The 23478-nt window shown below is 46.4% G+C and overlaps 1 protein-coding gene across 2 annotated transcripts in view; it reads left to right on the top strand.

Moving 5' to 3' along the window:
• LOC144754550 (rho guanine nucleotide exchange factor 16-like) overlaps window positions 1–23478 on the top strand; it is a 292302-nt gene that overhangs the window by 236303 nt on the left and 32521 nt on the right. For both annotated transcript variants that reach the window (XM_078642482.1, XM_078642481.1), the window contains exons 9-11: window positions 4936–5010; window positions 12616–12708; window positions 13955–14106. In XM_078642482.1, the coding sequence (XP_078498608.1) occupies window positions 4936–5010; window positions 12616–12708; window positions 13955–14106 (320 nt within the window). The remainder of the gene's footprint in view (window positions 1–4935; window positions 5011–12615; window positions 12709–13954; window positions 14107–23478) is intronic.

The following is a 23478-nucleotide window of genomic DNA, read 5'->3' on the forward strand; positions in this document are numbered from 1 at the left end:
CGCAAACAGTCTAATTCGCATGTTGCCGATTCACAATTTGGGTTTGTGACCAAATACCGTTTCAGTACTTAGAAGGGACTTCCAGTTTTACAAATGAATTCCAGTTGCAAAACGTTAATACTTTACTGCCTACAAGCATGAGGTGGTAACCTATTCGCAAATGGGAAGAGGTCTCTTTGGAATGTAATTTTTTGGGGGAAGGTGGGGGAGGGGGTGGAATGTAAGCTCGGCCTCGGGAGTACTTGCATTTTTCTCCCTGAAAATGATTGAGATGAAGGTTTTATAATCATATACGCAGGGTGTTTTGTATTACTAAAGTGGCGCCTCTAATAAAATAGTCCTAGTTACACTTCTTTGCACGTGCCATTTTTAGAGTACCCTCTCAGACTTTTTTATCCCACTTACAGTGCCAGATAGCACCCCTATGCATGTAGGCCCTATTGCCAAAATGTCTCTGTGCTTGAAGAATATTTGCATGCACTTCCATCCCTACCCATGTCATACATGCCAACACACCTGTCTCAGCATGGTGAGTCACGATTTTGTAACCCACATACTGCTTTATTTTGGCTGTCTCCTCCCTAAATTGCCGCCAAATCAATGCAAGTAAAATAAATGCCTCTTTTTTAAAATCTTTTTTAAAGTCCCTCTTTCTTGCTTCCAGTTGTTGGCATTATGGTGTTTTACTTCCCTTTAGTCCAGGAGAGAACAGGCCTGTCTAGAAATGGGTGTGTACTGAAAGAAAGGTGTACTGGAAGTACCTATGATTCAAGTACCTATGATTCAAGTACAAAAGTCAGTACTTAATAATACTTAGTGTGTTTACTTGACAGGACAACTGTACTTTCCGGATAACTTCCATTAGTGTAAAATGCATTTGAAAAGAAAAAAAAAACTATTGACGAGCATAACAAAATAAATCAGGCATCTTAGGCTTACTTTGGGAGTGTTGGAATTTGGGTATCCAGTGAAATATGGAGGTCATCTCCTTCGACATGCTATCAATTAAGCACTATGTTTACAGCTTTAGGCATGTCACTGTCAAATCATCGACATCATGCGTTTAAGTCTAATTAATTTAACTAAGGCCAACAGACCCTTCAACATTAAATGCATTGAAGTGCTTGGTGTACGGTTCCCCTGGCTAGGTTTGGCTGCTCCCCAGTGAGCCATGGCACACAGTTTGGGAACCACTGCTTTATAAAACAGTATAGCTGTCTTTTCTTGGGTTTGCGATCTTTCATGAACCCTTTATAAATTTGCCTTAAAAAAAGTCTTGAAAATGATTGGACAAAAAATAAAAATCAGCCCTCAAGAAGCAGAAATAAAAATGCTAATCTCTTGGAAAGAGCTGGTACATCATGTTGGTTGTTGTTGTGTTCGGACTAGCAATCATTTTAGAGTTGATGAGTAAAAGTTCTTAATATACTTTATAGAAAAAATCAGTTTGGGATGACCGTGTATACCTCTCACCCCATTGGCCAATCTACATGAAACTTTGCATGATGGAACTTAAATAGACACACATTGTTAGGGGAAGGTTTTTAGCTATTTTGTGAAAGAGTGTTGGAGTTGTGAGTCTGATGAGTGTTGAGCAAATGTTGTGCTTCATTCTAGGAGTGTATGGATGCCCCAGCTCTCCCACTCTGCCCCATACTCCAGCTGCCGCACCTGCTAGAGGTATAATGCACATTCATGAGGTTCCTCACTGAGATCTGCTAAGGGCCCCCTAACATTTGCCTTATCGTACCTCACATGTACTCTGGCCAAGCAAGGGCTTGGGTTTAGGTACCCCTCATTCACAGAGGTATGTATTATGCCTCCGCATCATGAGTCTGCTTCTGCACCCTGTTACTGACTATTATCGGCTTATTTCACAGACCATCTTTGATTTTCAGTTTCTAATCAAGTAAACGTTGATGTAATTCCACTGAAAATGTACTCTGTTGTACTGGGAATGTACAAACCCTCATAGGTTTCTGCCAGGTTACCTTTAATTCAGCCCACCCAGGTATTAATGTAAATTATTCACCAAAGCATCCCATGCTTGGTTCCTATTCTTGTCGTCCCCCACAGACCTTTAAATACTTCTCTTGAGTCACAGTTAAGTAATGGAGCTAATTTAATGTGTGCTTGGTCCAATGGTGCTGATGGCTTAAATGGTACAGCATGTGTTGTGTCAGGTCATCTCCCCACCACTATAAAACCCCAGTTTTCTCTTTCTATTTGATCCATGACCCAACGACGTTTCAAAGTGAGTAGCCAAACTATGAACTATTTTATTTTTCTACCACTAAATTCTCTAAAGACAATTTAGGGATCTTAGACCTTAGACTGGGGAAGCTGGGTAATAACACATACCGCCTGATAGTTCAGGATGAAGAATTACTAGGCTGTACCTGAGGGGCCTTTTCTGGTTTGCCTGTCTTTTCACTTATCTTTCTTTTGATGTTCAACGTCTTTGTGTCTTTGAAATCATGTTGTCTTAGCTCCTCAAAGACAAATCTCCTTCATCACCAATTTCCTCCTTTTAAATTCTTCTTGGGTGAGGATAATCACACATACCTGTATTTACAATGGCTTTTAAAAGGATGGAGCGTCCGGACATCATTCAGGTGAACATGGATCTCCTTGTGATACTCTTGAGAAATGTTCTAATGTTAAACGTTATCTCTTAGGAGATCCTGGGCCCCACTTGCTGCTTTTCAGAACCTCAGGCTCATCTGCAGCTCCCTTTTCACGAGCTTGGAGCTATAGGGAGCATCCCTCAATTCCTAAAATTATGATTCCTAAATTCCTAATTTCCTGAACTGGCAGCCCTAACAAAATGGTCAGATTAAGCTCATGACTCATAATAATATGGTATTAGCCATCCTCTAGTGCAAAAGACAAGTTATTTGGAAGTTGTAAGCTTGGAAGTTATAAGCCTGTGTACCAATCCCAGCTTCTCCTAAACAATATAGGACATTCTACCAGCAGGCTATGAGGTATTGCAAAGCATATACAAGATTGTGACCAGATAAACCTTTCAAAGGCTTTCCAAATATTACTTAGAAGCATGGTAACAAAGGAAACAGTTGCACCCTTTCTACAATATTAATTCAAACTCCAAATATATCCACAGAGTTCCGGAAGTACATACATATGGACTTTTTCAGGGCTGTAATGTGATAAATGTATACAGATATATGAATACTAACAAGACAAGAAGCTGAAACAAAACAAATGTAACAAACCAATACATATGAACACAGTCCCTGTGTTAACAAGGATACACAACAACATATAATGCTAAAAAAATAAAACTACAAATGTGGGTTAAGTGACATTGTATAGGTAAAAGAGAATGAAAACACTTCTAGAGATTAGAGATGTTAGATGAGAATGAAAAGCACAAATAACATATCCTCTACTGTCGTTGTTATACGTTACACATTCTATACATTTTGAATAAGCTATACAAAACGGCACAAGTAGATAAATTCTTCAATGGTTAACGCATGGCAATTGCTATGTGTAATGCCGCAGAGAATTAAAAACTGATAAAGTTATAAAGTTTTTATTGAACAACTTAATAGCCCATTTTTCTCAGTGTTACTAACCCAGTGTTTAGTTTCGCAGGAAATGATAATTAAATGTGATGGGCAAAAGAGTGGGTGGGATCCCAGTCCGTTAGAGGGTATTAGAAAAAGCCAAGAGTAAAAGAGAATGTGCAAACACCCTATAGAGTGGCAGAAGACAAAGCACTTATAGTGGGTAAGTACTGCAGCATATACACCATTGTGACCAGAGAAACCTTTCAAAGGCTTTCCAAATACTACTTAAAAGCATGCCTTTCTCACTGTTTACTAGAGAGGTGCCCCAGGCGTAAGAATTCAATTAATCTAAATGAAACTGATTTACATAGTCTGCCTATTCTGACACTCTGGTACCACGATCATATCCCTGACATGTTATCAGGGGCAGAGGTCAAGACACATTGGCAACAATTGTTAAAAGAAAACAGAATTAAAAGCCGAAAATAACGTTAAAAGAATATAGAATTTGCATGAAAAGGTTCTAAGGCAATTTCATAAAATTAAGAGAAATGTATTACCTAATCGCGACAAAAATGTTGAGGATACTAATTTAGGAAACATGGAGAAAATTGGTTTAGCTGTGCAGATAAGTACGTTTTAGCTACCGTGAGCACTAACTTCTAAGTGCACATGTAAATTCGGAGAAAAAAAATACAGACTTGGCCTATAAGCCTTTTCTCCTAAACCCTGACTAAAAGGAATCTAACATGCCAATGTCTGAATGTTGCAGAATAGAGGATACAGCTTTGGGCTCACAGCATGTCCGCAAAATTGAATTACCTATTATAAAATAAAGCTTTAGAAAATGTATATTACCAAGTAAATGTATTATTTCACAGTTTAAGTAAAAGTTAAAGATTTCATTAACATTTTGTAAAATTATCTTCAACCACAAAAAACACACAATATGGTGCATTAATTAAATGAGTCTTTCTGATTTCCTGCATGTAGGCATCCTGTTTAGCTTTGACCTGACCCGAGCCAATGCAGTAGCAAAAACAGGGGCGCTAGGAAGGGATGAATATTTCTCTCCATGCGATTTTAAAACTGCCACATTGTTATGCAAAGAAGTATTCATTCACCACCTCGAACATTGAACAGGTTTGCTAGGTCTTTGCACTCACTCTAGTAAACCTGATCTTTGCTGAGCCCATTCCTGGTACCACAGCGGTGTACACTTAAAGGATGGGTGCAACATTTTATTAGAGCCATATGAGTGATGATAAATGATGCATGTGTGCAGGCTGCAGACCTGAGTTAAGGAAAAAAGGGTTGCAGAAACGATTTGCGTTTTGTGATTACCAACAAGGCATTTAAGTGTACGAGAAATTCATGTTTTTTTATTAATTATTTCTAGACGATTTGTCAGAAAACCGATCCTTGTTCTCCGGAGTATGAAGCCACTGCCAGAAGCTTAAAAGCTATCAGCAAGGTAAGACCCTGTTCCTTTCCATACCTGCGATGAGCCTGTACCTCTTGTCACCAGGTCTCCTCTTTGATTATTTCACGCTATCAAGTTGTGCTAAAGGTCCTCTACTATTTTTGGGTTATGTCTTTTTTCCATGGACTGCCGATCATTTTGTTCTTAATAGAGGCACATTCATGGCACACCTGAAAGGAGAGAATGATCTCACTACTCGCTTGAGAAAACTTATTACACATGAGTAGTAGCTCTCAGCACTTGCGCATGTCTCTGCCTCCTCCATATTAGGCCTATGTGCAAAAGTCGAAGCAACCTATTAAACAAGCATTTACAATGCAATGGTCTCGGCATTATTAAAGGTAGAGCTATTGGCATTGCTTATGATTTTTTTTTTAAATCATAAATAAATGGCATTGTTATTTACATTGCCAATAGTTTAATCGTTAAATAAATGGCATTGTCATTTACAATGCCAATAGCTTAATCGCTCGGCCGCAAGCACAGCCAGGGGGCAGGGGAGCAAGCACAGGCATGGGAGCAAGCACATAACAGAAGCTGAATCCGCAGCTATTCAGTGGAAGAGCTCAACATACAACAAGCAGGGAAACAGAGGCACGAAAACGGCGGGCACAATCACCGGATTATAAGCAGGGAAACAGAGGCACGAAAACGGAGGGCACAATCACCGGAAAGAAACCCCCTTCCGGAAAATTGTGCACAAAAATCAACCTTAAAGAGCAGATCCCACTGCTCGCAAATGTTCCCTGTGCGACCCACAAAACTAAGCAAATGCAGTGATGGTAAAGAATGACAGGCTCAAAGTTTTGACTGGATGTGTCTAGCGCCAAGAAGCCTTTTTATGACATTTACCGCCAATTCCTCACAAAATACAATGAAAAAGAAACGTGGTGTGTGTGCCTCCCTTTCATGCCCCTACCTGAACCCATCACAACCCTGTTTCCCAGCACCCACCTTCAGGCTAGGCAGGCGTACGGACAGTCCCAGGGTCATGGCCGCTGTGCACCAACTCTGCACCCCTGAAACAGCAGCAGCAGCCTCGGGAAAAGTATCACAAACAAGGGGAGGAAGGGGAAGGAGCTGCTGTCTACGTCTGAATGAGGCTATATCTGGAAGGCGCACGCCACAGCAGCGGAAGAGCCCAGTTTGTCTATTCCAGGCGGGGGGATGCTGAACTTTCCCACCAGCGCACAAACAACTTTCAGCACAAACAAGCGCCCCCGCCACCCCCCTCCGCTAACGTCCTCGCTTTCATCCTGCATCCTGCCTCCCAGCTCAAGAAGCACCGGCGCAGTCTTGGGAAAGAGGCACACCGATAGGATACCCCATCACGGTCAGAAGAGTGATCTGCTTCGCAAACTAAGTGTCAAAAGTACACTACAGCTATCCAAGCGCTACAGAGAGGCTTTCGTGTCAATCAATAGCGCTATACAAAACAGTACATTAAAACTCGCTTTAGAGTATTTTATGCACGTTCAATTATGTGGGGGAAATGGGATGGAGTAAAAAGCACCGATATTCAACAGCGCTTGATTTTTTTAAAAACCCGGAAATTTAAATGGTACAACGTAGATTTTACACAGCCGAGAAGCCCTTCAGTATTAGAAAGTCCAATTTACAAAATCAAGAGACAGTTTCACGGGGTACAGCAAGTAAAGAAAATATGCATCTTATCAGACAGAAATGGGTCCAAGTTACAACACTGCCAAATGCGCACGACACACAGCCCACCAATACAACCCTATCCTGGGGTTGTCACCCTGAAACCAAGGTACAACCAGGAGCTATGGGGTGCGCTGCCCAGGAAGAACAAAGCACCTCAACTCCAGGGTGAAACTCTCCCATAAAGCGCCTCAAAGTGTCTAATCCCAGCGAGCGCATTGCGTCTTTTGACTTGGCATAGAGCGCCCACTCGAAGAACCGGGCCGCCTCCGGGCGCTGTGGGAGGAAGGGGCTCTTCCGCGATAGCTCGGTGTGGAAAGCTGCTTTCAGGTAACCCTTGACAGGGAGAGCTGGGATTGCCCTTACCAAGGTGGAGTCGAGCAGCCTGTCCAAGCAGAGATCCAGCATTTGAGGCATTGATCCTGGCGCGGGGCGCTGTGGGCATGCTCCGGGCTCCCGGGCTGGCTGCTGGAGGGCTCCCGTCGCTGCAGGTGCCAGGCTCCGCTCTCCCCTCCTCGCTGGCTGCGCCCTGCCTCTATGCCCGCTGCCACCTCTCTGGGGTTTCCTCTACTGATTCGCACTGATCTCCGGGCTCAGAGTCAGCGGCAGGGGTGGAGCAGAAGCAGCAGCAGAGGAGCCCCGGAGTAACTGCGCCTCGATGACCGAGCCCTGGAGTAAAGACTCATGAAAAAGAAGCCAGCAGCGCCGGGACCTGCAGATCCTCACCTCACCGCAGACAAGAAAAAAATGGCGCCCGCCAGCTTCCGATTTTTTTCGTATTTGGGGGCGTGGTTTTGCTGTTTTGAGTGACAGACGACGTCACTGTCTAAAGAACAATTCATAACAGGGGGTGGTGATGGACAGAGTATCTGAATTAAGCAGAACACTCCTACCCAGTCAAAAGATCAGGGCTTGATCCATCACCGTTTTTTAGCTCACTGCACCATCCCAGTTCAGAACCTGGCTACATGCAAATTAGTCTGACCCTGGCCCAGTGCATCATGGGAACAGGACAGTCCAAACAATCAAACCAATTCTTTACTGGAAAGGAAACAAGCTTCCGGGGACCGGTTTCTGGCATTTCAGCCGTCTTTGGCCCGGCTTGCTTGAATCCTGATGGTGCAGTGAGCAAGGGACTCACATCTGAGTATACCCTTCCACACTTGTGGTGGCCAATACGATTCATAACAGGGGGTGGTGATGGACAGAGTATCTGAATTAAGCAGAACACTCCTACCCAGTCAAAAGATCAGGGCTTGATCCATCACCGTTTTTTAGCTCACTGCACCATCCCAGTTCAGAACCTGGCTACATGCAAATTAGTCTGACCCTGGCCCAGTGCATCATGGGAACAGGGCAGACCAAACTACCAAGCCAATTCTTTACTGGAAAGGAAACAAGCTTCCGGGGACCGGTTTCTGGCATTTCAGCCGTCTTCGGCCCGGCTTGCTTGAATCCTGATGGTGCAGTGAGCAAGGGACTCACATCTGAGTATACCCTTCCACACTTGTGGTGGCCAAAACGATTCATAACAGGGGGTGGTGATGGACAGAGTATCTGAATTAAGCAGAACACTCCTACCCAGTCAAAAGATCAGGGCTTGATCCATCACCGTTTTTTAGCTCACTGCACCATCCCAGTTCAGAACCTGGCTATATGCAAATTAGTCTGACCCTGGCCCAGTGCATCATGGGAACAGGGCAGACCAAACTACCAAGCCAATTCTTTACTGGAAATGAAACAAGCTTCCGGGGACCGGTTTCTGGCATTTCAGCCGTCTTCGGCCCGGCTTGCTTGAATCCTGATGGTGCAGTGAGCAAGGGACTCACATCTGAGTATACCCTTCCACACTTGTGGTGGCCAAAACGATTCATAACAGGGGGTGGTGATGGACAGAGTATCTGAATTAAGCAGAACACTCCTACCCAGTCAAAAGATCATGGCTTGATCCATCACTGTTTTTAGCTCACTGCACCATCCCAGTTCAGAACCTGGCTACATGCAAATTAGGCTGACCCTGGCCCAGTGCATCATGGGAACAGGGCAGACCAAACTACCAAGCCAATTCTTTACTGGAAACGATACAAGCTTCCGGGGACCGGTTTCTGGCATTTCAGCCGTCTTCGGCCCGGCTTGCTTGAATCCTGATGGTGCAGTGAGCAAGGGACTCACATCTGAGTATACCCTTCCACACTTGTGGTGGCCAAAACGATTCATAACAGGGGGTGGTGATGGACAGAGTATCTGAATTAAGCAGAACACTCCTACCCAGTCAAAAGATCAGGGCTTGATCCATCACCGTTTTTTAGCTCACTGCACCATCCCAGTTCAGAACCTGGCTATATGCAAATTAGTCTGACCCTGGCCCAGTGCATAATGGGAACAGGGCAGACCAAACTGTTCCCACGATGCACTGGGCCAGGGTCAGACTAATTTGCATGTAGCCAGGTTCTGAACTGGGATGGTGCAGTGAGCTACAAAACGGTGATGGATCAAGCCCTGATCTTTTGACTGGGTAGGAGTGTTCTGCTTAATTCAGATACTCTGTCCATCACCACCCCCTGTTATGAATCGTTTTGGCCACCACAAGTGTGGAAGGGTATACTCAGATGTGAGTCCCTTGCTCACTGCACCATCAGGATTCAAGCAAGCCGGGCCGAAGACGGCTGAAATGCCAGAAACCGGTCCCCGGAAGCTTGTATCCTTTCCAGTAAAGAATTGGCTTGGTAGTTTGGTCTGCCCTGTTCCCATGATGCACTGGGCCAGGGTCAGACTAATTTGCATGTAGCTAGGTTCTGAACTGGGATGGTGCAGTGAGCTAAAAAACGGTGATGGATCAAGCCCTGATCTTTTGACTGGGTAGGAGTGTTCTGCTTAATTCAGATACTCTGTCCATCACCACCCCCTTTTCTGAATCATTTTGGCCACTATAGGAGTGGCTGGGTATGCTCAGACATGAGTCCCTTGCTCACTGCATCATCAGGATTCAAGCAAGCCGGGCCGAAGACGGCTGTAATGCCAGAAACCGGTCCCCGGAAGCTTGTTTCCTTTCCAGTAAAGAATTGGCTTGGTAGTTTGGTCTGCCCTGTTCCCATGATGCACTGGGCCAGGGTCAGACTAATTTGCATGTAGCCAGGTTCTGAACTGGGATGGTGCAGTGAGCTAAAAAATAGTGATGGATCAAGCCCTGATCTTTTGACTGGGTAGGAGTGTTCTGCTTAATTCAGATACTCTGTCCATCACCACCCCCTTTTCTGAATCGTTTTGGCCACTATAGGAGTGGCAGGGTATGCTCGGACATGAGTCCCTTGCTCACTGCATCATCAGGATTCAAGCAAGCCGGGCCGAAGACGGCTGTAATGCCAGAAACCGGTCCCCGGAAGCTTGTTTCCTTTCCAGTAAAGAATTGGCTTGGTAGTTTGGTCTGCCCTGTTCCCATGATGCACTGGGCCAGGGTCAGACTAATTTGCATGTAGCCAGGTTCTGAACTGGGATGGTGCAGTGAGCTAAAAAACGGTGATGGATCAAGCCCTGATCTTTTGACTGGGTAGGAGTGTTCTGCCTAATTCAGATACTCTGTCCATCACCACCCCCTTTTCTGAATCGTTTTGGCCACTATAGGAGTGGCAGGGTATGCTCAGACATGAGTCCCTTGCTCACTGCATCATCAAGATTCAAGCAAGCCGGGCCGAAGACTGCTGTAATGCCAGAAACCGGTCCCCGGAAGCTTGTTTCCTTTCCAGTAAAGAATTGGCTTGGTAGTTTGGTCTACCCTGTTCCCATGATGCACTGGGCCAGGGTCAGACTAATTTGCATGTAGCCAGGTTCTGAACTGGGATGGTGCAGTGAGCTAAAAAACTGTGCTGGATCAAGCCCTGATCTTACTGGGTAGTAGTGTTCTGCTTAATTCAGATACTCTGTCCATCACCACCCCCTTTTCTGAATCGTTTTGGCCACTATAGGAGTGGCAGGGTATGCTCAGACATGAGTCCCTTGCTCACTGCATCATCAGGATTCAAGCAAGCCGGGCCGAAGACGGCTGTAATGCCAGAAACCGGTCCCCGGAAGCTTGTTTCCTTTCCAGTAAAGAATTGGCTTGGTAGTTTTGTCTGCCCTGTTCCCATGATGCACTGGGCCAGGGTCAGACTAATTTGCATGTAGCCAGGTTCTGAACTGGGATGGTGCAGTGAGCTAAAAAACGGTGATGGATCAAGCCCTGATCTTTTGACTGGGTAGGAGTGTTCTGCTTAATTCAGATACTCTGTCCATCACCACCCCCTTTTCTGAATTGTTTTGGCCACTATAGGAGTGGCAGGGTATGCTCAGACATGAGTCCCTTGCTCACTGCATCATCAGGAATTCAAGCAAGACGGGCCGAAGACGGCTGTAATGCCAGAAACCGGTCCCCGGAAGCTAGTTTCCTTTCCAGTAAAGAATTGGCTTGGTAGTTTGGTCTGCCCTGTTCCCATGATGCACTGGGCCAGGGTCAGACTAATTTGCATGTAGCCAGGTTCTGAACTGGGATGGTGCAGTGAGCTAAAAAACGGTGATGGATCAAGCCCTGATCTTTTGACTGGGTAGGAGTGTTCTGCTTAATTCAGATACTCTGTCCATCACCACCCCTTTTTCTGAATCGTTTTGGCCACTATAGGAGTGGCAGGGTATGCTCAGACATGAGTCCCTTGCTCACTGCATCATCAGGATTCAAGCAAGCCGGGCCGAAGACGGCTGTAATGCCAGAAACCGGTCCCCGGAAGCTTGTTTCCTTTCCAGTAAAGAATTGGCTTGGTAGTTTGGTCTGCCCTGTTCCCATGATGCACTGGGCCAGGGTCAGACTAATTTGCATGTAGCCAGGTTCTGAACTGGGATGGTGCAGTGAGCTAAAAAACGGTGATGGATCAAGCCCTGATCTTTTGACTGGGTAGGAGTGTTCTGCTTAATTCAGATACTCTGTCCATCACCACCCCCTTTTCTGAACTGTCTAAAGAACAGCAAAACCTACGCCCCCAAATCCGAAAAAGACGGAGCCTATTCGGAGGGACGGCTCTCTCCTCTAATGGCTGGCCTCCATTTAGGAAGCCAGCCAATGGTAGAGAGCCAAAAGCAGAGGCGGGACTAATAGTCCCACTAAGAAACATAAAATCTCGGACTTCCGGTTCTGCCTTCGGCAGACCGGATATTACCTCGACCTAAAAAGAGAAGATTCGAAGTACACCATCCCACCCCCATTTTGTCCCACAGCTTGTCTCTGTACATGCAGGCGGTGTCTAGGCGGCGTCCCAAGGTCTATGCGTGAAAGTAGAGGCCATCATTCCTTTAACAGCCAATCAGTAACAAAAGGAGCCGTGGGTATCGAACAGGCCCAGGTCAATTAGCTACACCCTTCCCACACTTAAAAAACAAACATGTCTTTCCGCTGTTCCCTGAAACAGATGCAAAACAAAGCCCACAGATAGGCAGGGGGAGGGGAGGGATACTCCACATACTATATATAGAATGGCATAAGCACAACTCTATACTTTAAAGAATGCTCTTATAGATGCATTGAAACTTCGGATTTCTGGCCATGTGTTATTGGAACTATTCAATAATGTAATGTGTAGTTGGAGTACAAGTCCTTGTATCTCACATGGGAGTAATATGTGGGTTATAAGTTGGAATTTTTGTTAGGATGATTTTTCACCTTTCTGTGGTCAACTAAATGCATGCTGTTGTTTCATGAAAACACCTTTCGTTAACGGCAGAGCTAAACAATAAAACTGCAGTTGCATGCGCTACATTTAAAAATGTTACCTTATGATTGTTCTTTCTGTTGCACTAGGTTCATTTTCTACTAACAAGGGAAGGATCAAAAAAAGAAATTTCTATAAAATATGTACTTAGTGCAAAGTCTGTACAAAGGAGTTCTTATTAGTTGGTTTTCTGTTGTAATAGCTGGTTAGGAAATGCAACGAGGGGGCACGCAGAATGGAGAGGACAGAGCAGATGTACACCTTGCAGACGCAGCTGGAATTTGGCAAGATCAAGGTAAGAATGTGTCCTAAATGACTTCATGGTTGTTCTTCTGTGCATACAAGCTAGTTTTGTCTTGAATTTTTAAAACTGGGGCTCTACCTTGCATTAATCTATCTAGGTAGAATCTGAAAGCGCTTTGTTTTCTCCATTTTTTACATAAAACTGGAATGTTCTCACGCTGTGCATATTGCAATCACATGAGCCCATATATTGATTGTGCATTTGTTGGTTTGCTCCTGTATCTTGATTTTTCAGGTTTTCTTTAGTTGTGAGGCTTTTAGTACCCACATAGGCGTGTGGTCTGCATTGCAGAAATATGCTCTGGTATTAAATTGTTGCCTTTTGTGCAAGTTGCATTTAATGGCCCTTTGTACTAGAGAATGCCATTCACTTAAAAGTTTTGTAAATTTCAGGACCACAACTTGCCAAGGAGCTATTTCACCTGATGCTGTTCAGAGCACATGATGAAAAGCCTTTGCAGTTTCACCGAAAGTAGATGGAATTTGGATATTTTCCCAGGTGTGAACAATATGAGACCTTGTCAGTCTTTTGATAAACATTTGTTAATACTTGTATTGGCTGCTTGGACTATCCTACTTAGTGGCCTGTCTTGGTATCTTAAAGTAGTACGTCACTTGATCAGACCAATCTTGCTACAGTAGGAGGGATTTTATGGGTGATGTTCTAAGCAAGTAGCCAGTTCATGTTATGACTGTTGACATGTTATGAGGATAAAGCCAACTGACTTAACTGAAGCTCATACAACCTTCCCCACATGTTAAGTGCACTAATTATTCATTAAACCATACCACTTTTAAACTTCTGGAAACTACAAGCCACTACATTTCTTCCTAGACCGCATTATGACAGTAGCTGAATATTATCACAATTTTTATCACACTTCAGGACCTTCTACATCTTTTAAACCGCTTGTTTTTATTTGTTATTCTTTCATCACTTTCCTGCTTATGCTAAGTGTTGGCTGTGCATTTCATTTTTGAGTGGTGGGTTGGGGAGTGATGGGACTGCACATTTAACTTCATTAATTTAAAAAACCTCGTGCGAATGTCCTTATTTCAAAGCCTGGTCTCTTTAACCCTGCCTTTGTCAAACAGTAGACAAACGTGTGTCAGACATGTTCAGTAGTCTGACTTGTTTCTCTCAACTTGGGGCTCCATGATAAGGTGTAATTGACATACAGAGATAGTGATGAATTTCACAGACACATCGCATCAGTGACACATTTTCTTTCCTCCAGCCTTTCCCGCTGATATCAGCATCTCGTTGGCTTCAGAAGCGAGGGGAGCTCACGCTGATTGAGGAGTCAGGAATTTTCCGCAAAGGTTTTGGAAGGCCGAGCTGCTACCTCTTCCTGTTCAATGATGTCCTGATCATAACTAAAAAGAAAAGGTATAGAAACATGTTGTGAGATTTTGGGAAACCTGGCAAAAACCATTGTATATTTCTCTGTTTTTTTTGTTTTCAGCATCATACCTTATTTGATTTTGTATATAAAAGTCCAGAAACAGAAATTCATTCCGGTGCGAAGCATAAAATCCACCAAACTCATGGTTTGCCTTTCTCACGGTCCTTACTGTGGACTAACTCCTTTGCCCCACCTTATGTCCTTGATTGTTCTAGAGTAGAGATTTGAAAGCTCTGCAGATTTGCAGTTCGAAAAGTTTGCTGTCTGGCCCCAGACACTCTGCTTTCCTGCAGAGACACAGAGTTTACGGGAGCCCAGGTGACGTGGTCAGAGGAAAGGCGGAGACATGGGCTAATGGAGAACTGGGGGTCCAGAGGAGACACTGGCTACAGGAGCCAGAGGTGAGGCTGCAAGGAGGCAAAAGACTAATAGGGCAGCACAGGAGAGAGAAGCCTGTGGTAAGATGGGTCTACAGGTGGATGAGTGCCAGAGATAAAATAGTGCTAAGAAGCAGAAGAGAGCAGAGGGGAATTGGGCCATGAAGTGAGGGGGCCAGTAGAGACAGGGAGCTTTTGAGAGAAGGAGGAAGAGAGGGGTATAGTGATAAGAGGAGATTGGGACAAAATCAGTGGGCGAGGGGGAGTGGGACCAGAGGAGACAGGCAGCAGAAGGGAGTATGGCCAGAAGGGACACTATTCTACATTACAAGGGGGACCAGAGGGGAGGCTGGATTATGGGGAGGCAGGAGGAGCCATAGATGACAAGGAACGGTGGAACAGGAGGTGGGCCACAGGCAAAATCATGCTTCGGAGTGAATAAGACTAGGGGAGACGAGGGCTAGGAGGGCCAGACATGTAACAGGGCAGTGTACATGTGTTTTTCGGGAGACACTAGTAGTAATTGACATAGAGTTCAGCTAAAGGAGACCAAAGCTTCCTATCCTTGCCTGTGACAGTGATTTAGTTGAGGTGGGCCACGGGCTACATTTGTGGATGGAAGGTAGATCCCACAGGGCATGTCTGATGACATCACTACACCAAGCAGGCAAGAGCGGAAGTGGTTGTCAAATCATTTTTTTCTAACCCTTTGAGAAAGCGAGTTAGTCTGTCTTATTTATAATGACAACCTTTAAAGTGTTAAATCACATAGTTATCAGTGTGTGCCCACTGGGGGTGTGGGGTTTGAAAGACCAACCCAACCACGCACGGCTGCGCGCAGCAGGCTGTAGGGTGCCTGCGGTTGGGTGGTAGCAGGGCCTGGCCACAGCCCCAAGCTGCAAACACAGTGATGGACATCTTATATTACATTAAACAAATTACAGAAAGTACAGATTAAAGTGACGTTCTAGTTAGGAATTCTAATAATGTCTTACTAGAACTTGCCCCTGTACTATGCACAGTGTTCTTTAAAATGGCCATTTGAGATTTCATGAGTCTTGCTATGGATGCTATAATTTAATGTGGTATAAGTGATTTAATATGAAAGGATATAAGCTGTGCATGGTAAAGGGGGGAGTTATAGTTCACTTAGTCTGCATATCGAGTTCACAACACTGTATACACAGGTGCTTGAGTTATATTAGGTTTTGGGTGGTGCGAAAATGATAACTTTAAACTTCAACTATAACTTTAGAATTTGTAATGTTTGTGTAGTTTACGTTGGTTTTGTATACAAATAATTCAATGCAAATACATTATTGTGACCCTAACTGTAACTTATATTCAACATTTTTATTTGTTCATTGAATTTGTATGTTGTCGATAATTTAAAATGGAGTGGCATGGCAACAGTGGTATGGAGTAAAGTACAGTGTAGTACACTAGTGTACAGTGGATTAGGGTGGCTTTGAATGGTGTAGAGTAGAGTGATCAAGAGTGCAGTGATGTAGAGTGCTGCACAGTAGACTGCAGTGACTTGGAGTGGTGCAGAGTAGAGGACAGTAGTGAAGAGTGGAGTAGTTTAGAGTGTAGTATCGTAGAGTGGTACACAGAGTGCTGTATACTGCAGTGGAGTAGAGTGAAGTGGGGTAGAATAGAGTGGCATAGAGTACAGTAGCACAGAGTAGAATGGTGCAGAGTTGCGAGCAGTGGCGTAAAGCAGGGTGTAATGGCATAGACTGCAGTGGTGTTGAGTGGTGCAGATTAGAGTGGCATATTGTGCACTGATGTAGAGTGTGATGGAGTTGAGTGAAGTGGGGTAGAGTAGAGTGGTGTACAGTACAGTGGCAGAGAGCAGTGGCATAGAGTAGAGTGGTACAAAGTGGAATAGAGTGGGGTAGAGTGCAGTGAAGTGGGGTGGAGTTCGGTAGAGTAGAGTGCAGTGGCATACAGTAGAGTGGTGTACAGTGCAGTAGCATAGAGTGCAGTTATACAAAGTAGAACAGAGTGGCGTAAAGTGTAGTAGTGTAGAATAGAATGGCATAGAATAGAGTAGTGTGCAGTAGAGTGGCACCGTGTTGAGTGGCGTAGAGCAGTTCAGACTAGAGTAGAGTACAGTGACATAGAGTGGTGCAGAGTAGAGTGCAGTGGAGCAGAGTGGACTGGCATAGAGTAGCGTGGAGTGGCATTGAGTTGAGTGTCATAGAGTGCAGTGGTGCAGAGTGGAATGCAGTGCTGTAGAGTAGAGTGGCATAGAGTGCATGTAGAGTCGTGCATAGTAGAATGGCGTATAGTGCACTGGGGTAGAGTTGAGTGCCGTAGATGGGAGGCAAGTAGTTTAGCTTGGAGTTGGATAGAATAGAGTCACATAGAGTGTAGTGATGCAGAATAGAGTGCAGTGGTGTAGAGTGCAACAGCATATAGTAAAGTGCTTTAGAGAGGCATATTGTGCAGTCGGATAGAGTGAAATGAAGCGGAGTGGTGCATAGCACAGTAGAGTGCAGTGGTTTAGAGTTGTGGACAGATCAGTGGAGTAGAGTCCACTGTCCTAAAGGAGAGTGGTGCAAAGTACAGTAGAGGGGCTTTGAGTGCAGTGGCATAGCGTAGAGTGGTGAAGAGTATAGTGCTGCAGAGTATAGTAGCTTATAGTGCAGTGGTGTAGAGCGCAGTAGCAGTAGAGTGGTGCAGAGAAGAGTGCTGTGACACAGGGTGTTTTGGAGTGGGTTGGAGTGCCATAGAGTAGAATGGTGCATAGTAGAGTGGCACCAGAGTAGCCAGGCCCTGGGCCAAGCACACCCTCTCTCCCGAGTCTTTTTGGGCCCCGTGGACCCTAGATAGATAGATAGATAAAACTTTTCCACTGTTTAAGGAATCGTCACAGAACTTTGCAGCCCTATTCCATTCAAACCCCATCATTAGCCAATGTAGAAAATGGATTTGAAGTTTTGTGGTAATTAGTTAATAAGGGAGGGTGTGCATGCCCCCTCCCCCCGCCATGAGCCAGCAATTGGCCCCTGAGACCCCATCCCCCTAGGCTGGCTCTTACATTGTGTCTCAGAGAGTCAACCCAAGGGGCACAGTGGTTTTCCTGCACGCGCACCTGCGGGCAGAGAAACACATCTGCTCCCACCCAGCGGGAACAACCCTTCTCCCGGGTTGCCTGCATGTCAGCAGATTTGTTGCGAGGACTTCCCCCTGCAGGCACCCAACCCTGCACCGGGCGTGTCCCTTGACCATGCTCAGCGGGGGTTTGGCCACAGGGCCTGGCCGCAGGCACACAACCCCTGCGCCCATGGGTGAAGGGGGTTGACTGCGACCACATCCACCGGGGCACATCATATAGTAAATGGGGATGGGACATTCATCCCCCTCCCGGTTTTCGATCCCAGGACCCCATCTCTCGGGGCACGGGCATCAAAAATAAGGGGAAGGGGTACATGTGCCCCACCTCCCCAAGCCAATTTTGGTCCCGGGGACCCCATTCCCCAGGGCCCGGTCAGTCATTAAAGCGGGAGGGGGAATGCAGCCCCCCTCCCCAGGCTGATTTTGGCCACGAGGACCTCATCCCCTGGGTCTGGCCAGTCAGTGGTTGGTGCCCTGGAGCCCACCCAGGGCACCCACTGCCTCTTTGTTGGGGGCCGTTCTCCATGCCTCCAGAGGGAGCCAGCATTGTTTCCGCAAGCAGGGAGCAGCAAGTAATGCAGGAGGATTTTTTTCATCTGTTTCCCTGTCCGAGATGAAATGTCCGCTCCCAGTGGGCTGGAGCATTTTTCCTGCTCTTGCATGCGGTGAGGGGACTACTGTTTGCTAGTGTAGGCCCACTTGGCAACTTTTTATCTCAAAAACAATTGAGCATATTAACACCAAACCAACAAAAAAAACATTATTCCCGAGTAAAGTGCAACTTTCATGAGAGGGGCGCTAGAGGGCGCACTGCGGGATGGCTGGCTGATCAGACAGCTCCGCCGGACGGACTCTTAATGGCGTGATTTCACCCGCTTCCAGCAACCGAAAATAGAACTACTACCTGAGATCTGGCAGCGGAACATGTGGGGCACCTACGGCGAGTGGTTTGATGTCGATTATGCAACCATGAGCGGAGGGAACTGAGGTAGAAGTCTGTCCCGTGTACTTGTGAGGTCCGGGTAAGATGGCGCCTGCACCGCAAGTGCGCTGAGCTATGCACTGCCTCCCTAGTCGTAACCCAGCAGTATGACGCTCGGACCAAGAGAGCGGGTCGGTTCCCTTGCCGAAACCACTAAATGAAAGTACAGGCGCGTGGCTGGCATGCTTATTTAGAGTTATTGCTCCTCACTTCTTTCGCCCGACCAGCACATCAAGATGGCGGCCCCCATGCATTTAACGCTCACAGACTTTGCTTCAGCGCCTGCACCATGACGAGGCACGAATGGACCGACGTGCTACAGGATAAAGTGGCCCTCGCAACTAATCTGCATTTGCGCTGCTGCCTGAGAGACTGGCGGGGACACTGTGTACTGAGCCGAGCGGCGGGCTGCTAAAAGCACGAACCTGCGGTACAAAATGGCGGCGCACGTAGCACTTACTGCGATCTGAAACGCCTGCGGCTGCTCCGCGCTGAATGCGGGCGCTGAAGCACCGCAGTGATCTGAAGGCGGAGGCGGTGAGGACCTCGGAGCACCACGAGTCCCCTTGCATTCGTGATTGACCACATTTGATATCGTTGTGACCCCCCTCTATGCGGTGCACACACGGACGGATGAATATGTGAATTAGATGCCCGCGATGACCTGTGATTGCGCGACGATCTCATTGTTCACGGCACCGCTGTATGAAGACCTCTGCCATCGGCGGGACCACCACTGCACAGGCTGATAGGAAACTGCAATAACTGCGGGGGTGGTCTTTGGCTATCACTAACTGTTACGGACACCGGGAGTGACACTGCCTATTGCCCTGGAGCCACAACCAACTCTCTGTGTCCAACAACACTGGAGATAGTGACCTAGCTAACACTGAGTAGCAGCGTGCCTGATCCGCTGGAGATTCTGCGGCAACGCATACGGGGCATCACAACTGCCTGCTGTAATAAGTACAGATGCAGTTCCAACCTTCACAAGCAGCAGTTGCGGACATCGATCCCCAGTGCCACTGAGGGTGCCATTTCTGTGCCAGCTACATGGGATGTGAGTACTGACCCTAGATAACGCTGCATATAAGCTAAGCCATTTGGGGCCTATCTAATTTATCCACCAACTCTCTATCTGGTCGTGTTGAGTAGTGACATCGCTCTCATTCACTAAGACGAGGTGGCACCCAATTGTCGTCATCAGGCACCGACTCCGCTCCAGGTCCGGATCAAACTCATAGCAGGACCGTTACCGGAACATAATCTTCTTGCCCTCACTCCACACTGTTGGAACCCTGGCGGGACTGCTCTGGGCGGTCTGGACCTGACGGCTTCCTTGCGGCCTCGAATATCTGCTATGGACACACAGCCTAACAATGGGGAAGCCAGATAGGCAGCAGCCTAAACTCACCTTTGAACAACGCAGACCGACTAGAGGCCCAACGTCACACTCAGACACGGAAACTGATGCGGAACAGGCCTCGCCTAAGGGCATGGGATCTATGCTGAAAGCCATCCAGACGAGCCTCCAGGACGTCCATGGCAAGTTAGACCATCTAACCACCCGCATGGACACTATGGCGACTAAGGTGGACCGACACGGCGAGAGACTGGACAACGCTGAAAATCGGATATCGGCGGTGGAAGACGAAGCACATGCGAGCACCTCCAAGTGCACCGGCTTCGAGAAAATATTGAAACTGATAAAATCCAAGGCGGAGGATTTGGAAGCCAGATCGTGCCGCAATAACGTCCGTATAGCAGGTGTGCCAGAATCGACAAATATAGGCAACATGGAGGCCTATGTGGAGGAAATGTGTCTCACCCTGTTTGGCAAGGAGAAAATGTCCCAGGTCTTTATTGTGGAGAGAGCTCATCGGTCACTGGCACCACGTCCCCCGCCCGGCACTCCGCCCAGACCGATTGTAGCCCGCATTTTAAATTATCGTGACCGCTATGTTATTTTGAGAATGTCAAGGGAGCAGAAAGAAATCCATTACCAGAACAACCGGATCAAATTCTACCCAGACTACACACAAGCTGTACAGCAGGCCCGCAAAGAATTTAATGGCGCTAAGGCGAAACTGCGCGATCTACATATTGAATACGCCATGCTCTACCCGGCGTGCTTGAAGGTCACCTGGGATGGCAAATCGACGCTGCTTCTCTCACCTAAGGCAGCAAATGACTTCATAAAGAAGATTATCAATCACCGCAAAGAGAGTAAGCGTCAGACCCAATCTCAAGATGAAGACTAAACAGCCCCTGATGTGATGTATCGCTCTCCTGCATCATGGCGAAAAGGGGTGCCTGAATAGTAGGTACTGCACTCTTTATTTCGCTCAACACCAAGGGCTGAGATGCGGTGGAGGCGCTGGAGTTGGTAAGTCTAACATGTACATTCTTATTGGCTTGCCACGGACATGTCTGCCCTATCTCTATGACCTGTGGGCAGTTTTATGGGTGTGGTATACATGGCACTGCCTTCACGCTACGGAACTGGGCTGGCCTCTTCCTGTATGCTAAAGGTGCAGTTGCACAAGCGTGTAGATTGGGAGTACCACGGCATCTGATTGCTTAGAGGGGGATGACTGTGAATGCAAGATGTTGACACTGCGAGAGACAAGGCTCTGCCCTGGGTGTGGTCGCCGCAGGAGACAACGCCCCCTGCTACCCTATCTGTGCTCGCATTCAGATGTGATTTCAATGGAAATTGGCGGGCACTGTACAAATGCAGAGAGACACTTGGTTGTATTGTGACGATGTTCGCTCCGCTACGGAACAAAATGTCAATTACTGGAGCACTTTACATATGATGACACATGTCTGTATGCTCTAGTTGGCATGCCTTATCAATGTCTTGTGGAGAGGTACCGGGAGCTGTGTTACACACCTTTCCTCTACAATACCCACACTGTGCATTAGTATGCGTGCCACTACATACACCTACCTGTTATACTTATGCTGTTAATTGTTGTTGCTCACTATGACCTGGCCCCCGGTGCACCTGCTAACATTGGGATTACTTGTACCCCCCCTCAGGGTTAAAACTGCTGACCCGCTGCTGAGCATGACGTACTGTGGGGTACAGGGGCTATTACCCTGTTTGACGGTCACAATGGAACCAAAGTCTTATATATATTGCACTGTTAATTCCTCATGCTATACTATATGATGTGTTAATTCGGTTGCTACAAGATAATATTGTTCGTCCACATCCGTTCTTTCGGATGGTGATGTGCAGTCCAGGCGGACCCCCACATGGGTGTTCCCCAAGAAAGTTCTATGCTATTGGGATGTTTACTCAGGGTATGGCATCAGCCGGATTGGGCTGCTGTTGTGGGTGGGGGGTGGGAAAAATGGACTGTTGTTTTAGTTCATGGATCAGTCTGCTTGGGATGCACTGCCTACATCTGACCGAGATATAACTACTGTTTACTTTACTGTGCCTTATTGCATTATCTGGTATCCACTGCACGGGGGTATGGTCTAGTTCATAGATTACATAGGCGGATCTAATGGCTACTTCTACATTGACTCCACCAACATTAAACTTCCTCACCTGGAATATCAGGGGCTACACCAACCCGAGAAAAATACGTCAGATATTCGCATGTTTGGATAGATAGCACATTGATGTTGTTATGTTCCAGGAAACGCACGAAGCCCCACATTCACACGCGCAGGTGAGACAGATGGGCGGAATCGGTACACTGCTCCAAATACTCATCTTACTCTAGGGGGGGTCTCAATACTAGTGAAAAAAGGCACAAACTCCAAAATTGACACGACGAATCTGGACGAGAATGGCCGCTACATTATACTGCGGGGTAGGATACGAGGTAGACGTCTGACTCTGGTTAACACATACGGTCCCAACAATGACTCCCCTGACTTTTTTCATGAACTTGGGCTGCAACTGTCCTCTGAGACGGATCAAATACTGCTTTAGGGAGGTGACCTAAATCTTGCCTTAGATGATAGAATGGACAGGTCAGGTACCACGACAGAGCACCACACACAAGCTAGAGCCAAATTGCTTGATGTCATGTTAGAACTAAATATAAAAGACCTATGGAGGCCGCGTCATCCGGGTGTTACAGAAGCAAAGCACACATCGGTAGTACATGGCAGCTAGTCACGTATTGACTATTGGCTAGGTTCGGAGGAACTATTACTGTGGACACAGGCAATCAAACACATGCCCAAAACTCTTTCGGATCACAACCCCATTAAACTATCCTTACAAATTCCCAATTATACACCGCCACCATACAGTTGGAAGTTCAATGCTGCAACACTGACTGACTCCCTCTATGCAGATACCATAGAAAAGGCAATTAGGGAATATTTTCAACTAAACGAGACCTCGACAGATGACGCAGGCCTTCTATGGTAAGCAATTAAAGCCACGATACGTGGTGTTTGCATTAGCACGACAACGGGGATATTACAGGATATTAGGGCGCAACTGACACGTTGCGAGTCCAAACTCGCCACATTGGAACATCTATACGAACGTAATCCACACCCATCGATACTTGGTGAAATTAGAACCACACTTACTGAACACCAGACATTCGCAGCAGATGAGACTAAATACTTAAGCAAGAGACACATAGCCAGGGCATACGGGGAAGGTGGGCGTCCTGGGCGGGTATTGGCGTCTAAAATCTGTGCTGGCCACAAAACACACACTATAAAACAAATTACTGGGGAAGACGAAATCACACATACGGATCAGATGGGAATATTACAGAGTTTTGTCCACAACTACAGAGACTTGTATACATCACGTCCGGCAGCTTCACAACGCGATACACTCCATTATCTACATGACATTGCCATAGCTTGGTTATCCGACACCCAAA

Source organism: Lissotriton helveticus, chromosome 5_1 (genome assembly GCF_964261635.1).
Source record: "Lissotriton helveticus chromosome 5_1, aLisHel1.1, whole genome shotgun sequence".
Lineage (NCBI taxonomy): Eukaryota > Metazoa > Chordata > Amphibia > Caudata > Salamandridae > Lissotriton > Lissotriton helveticus.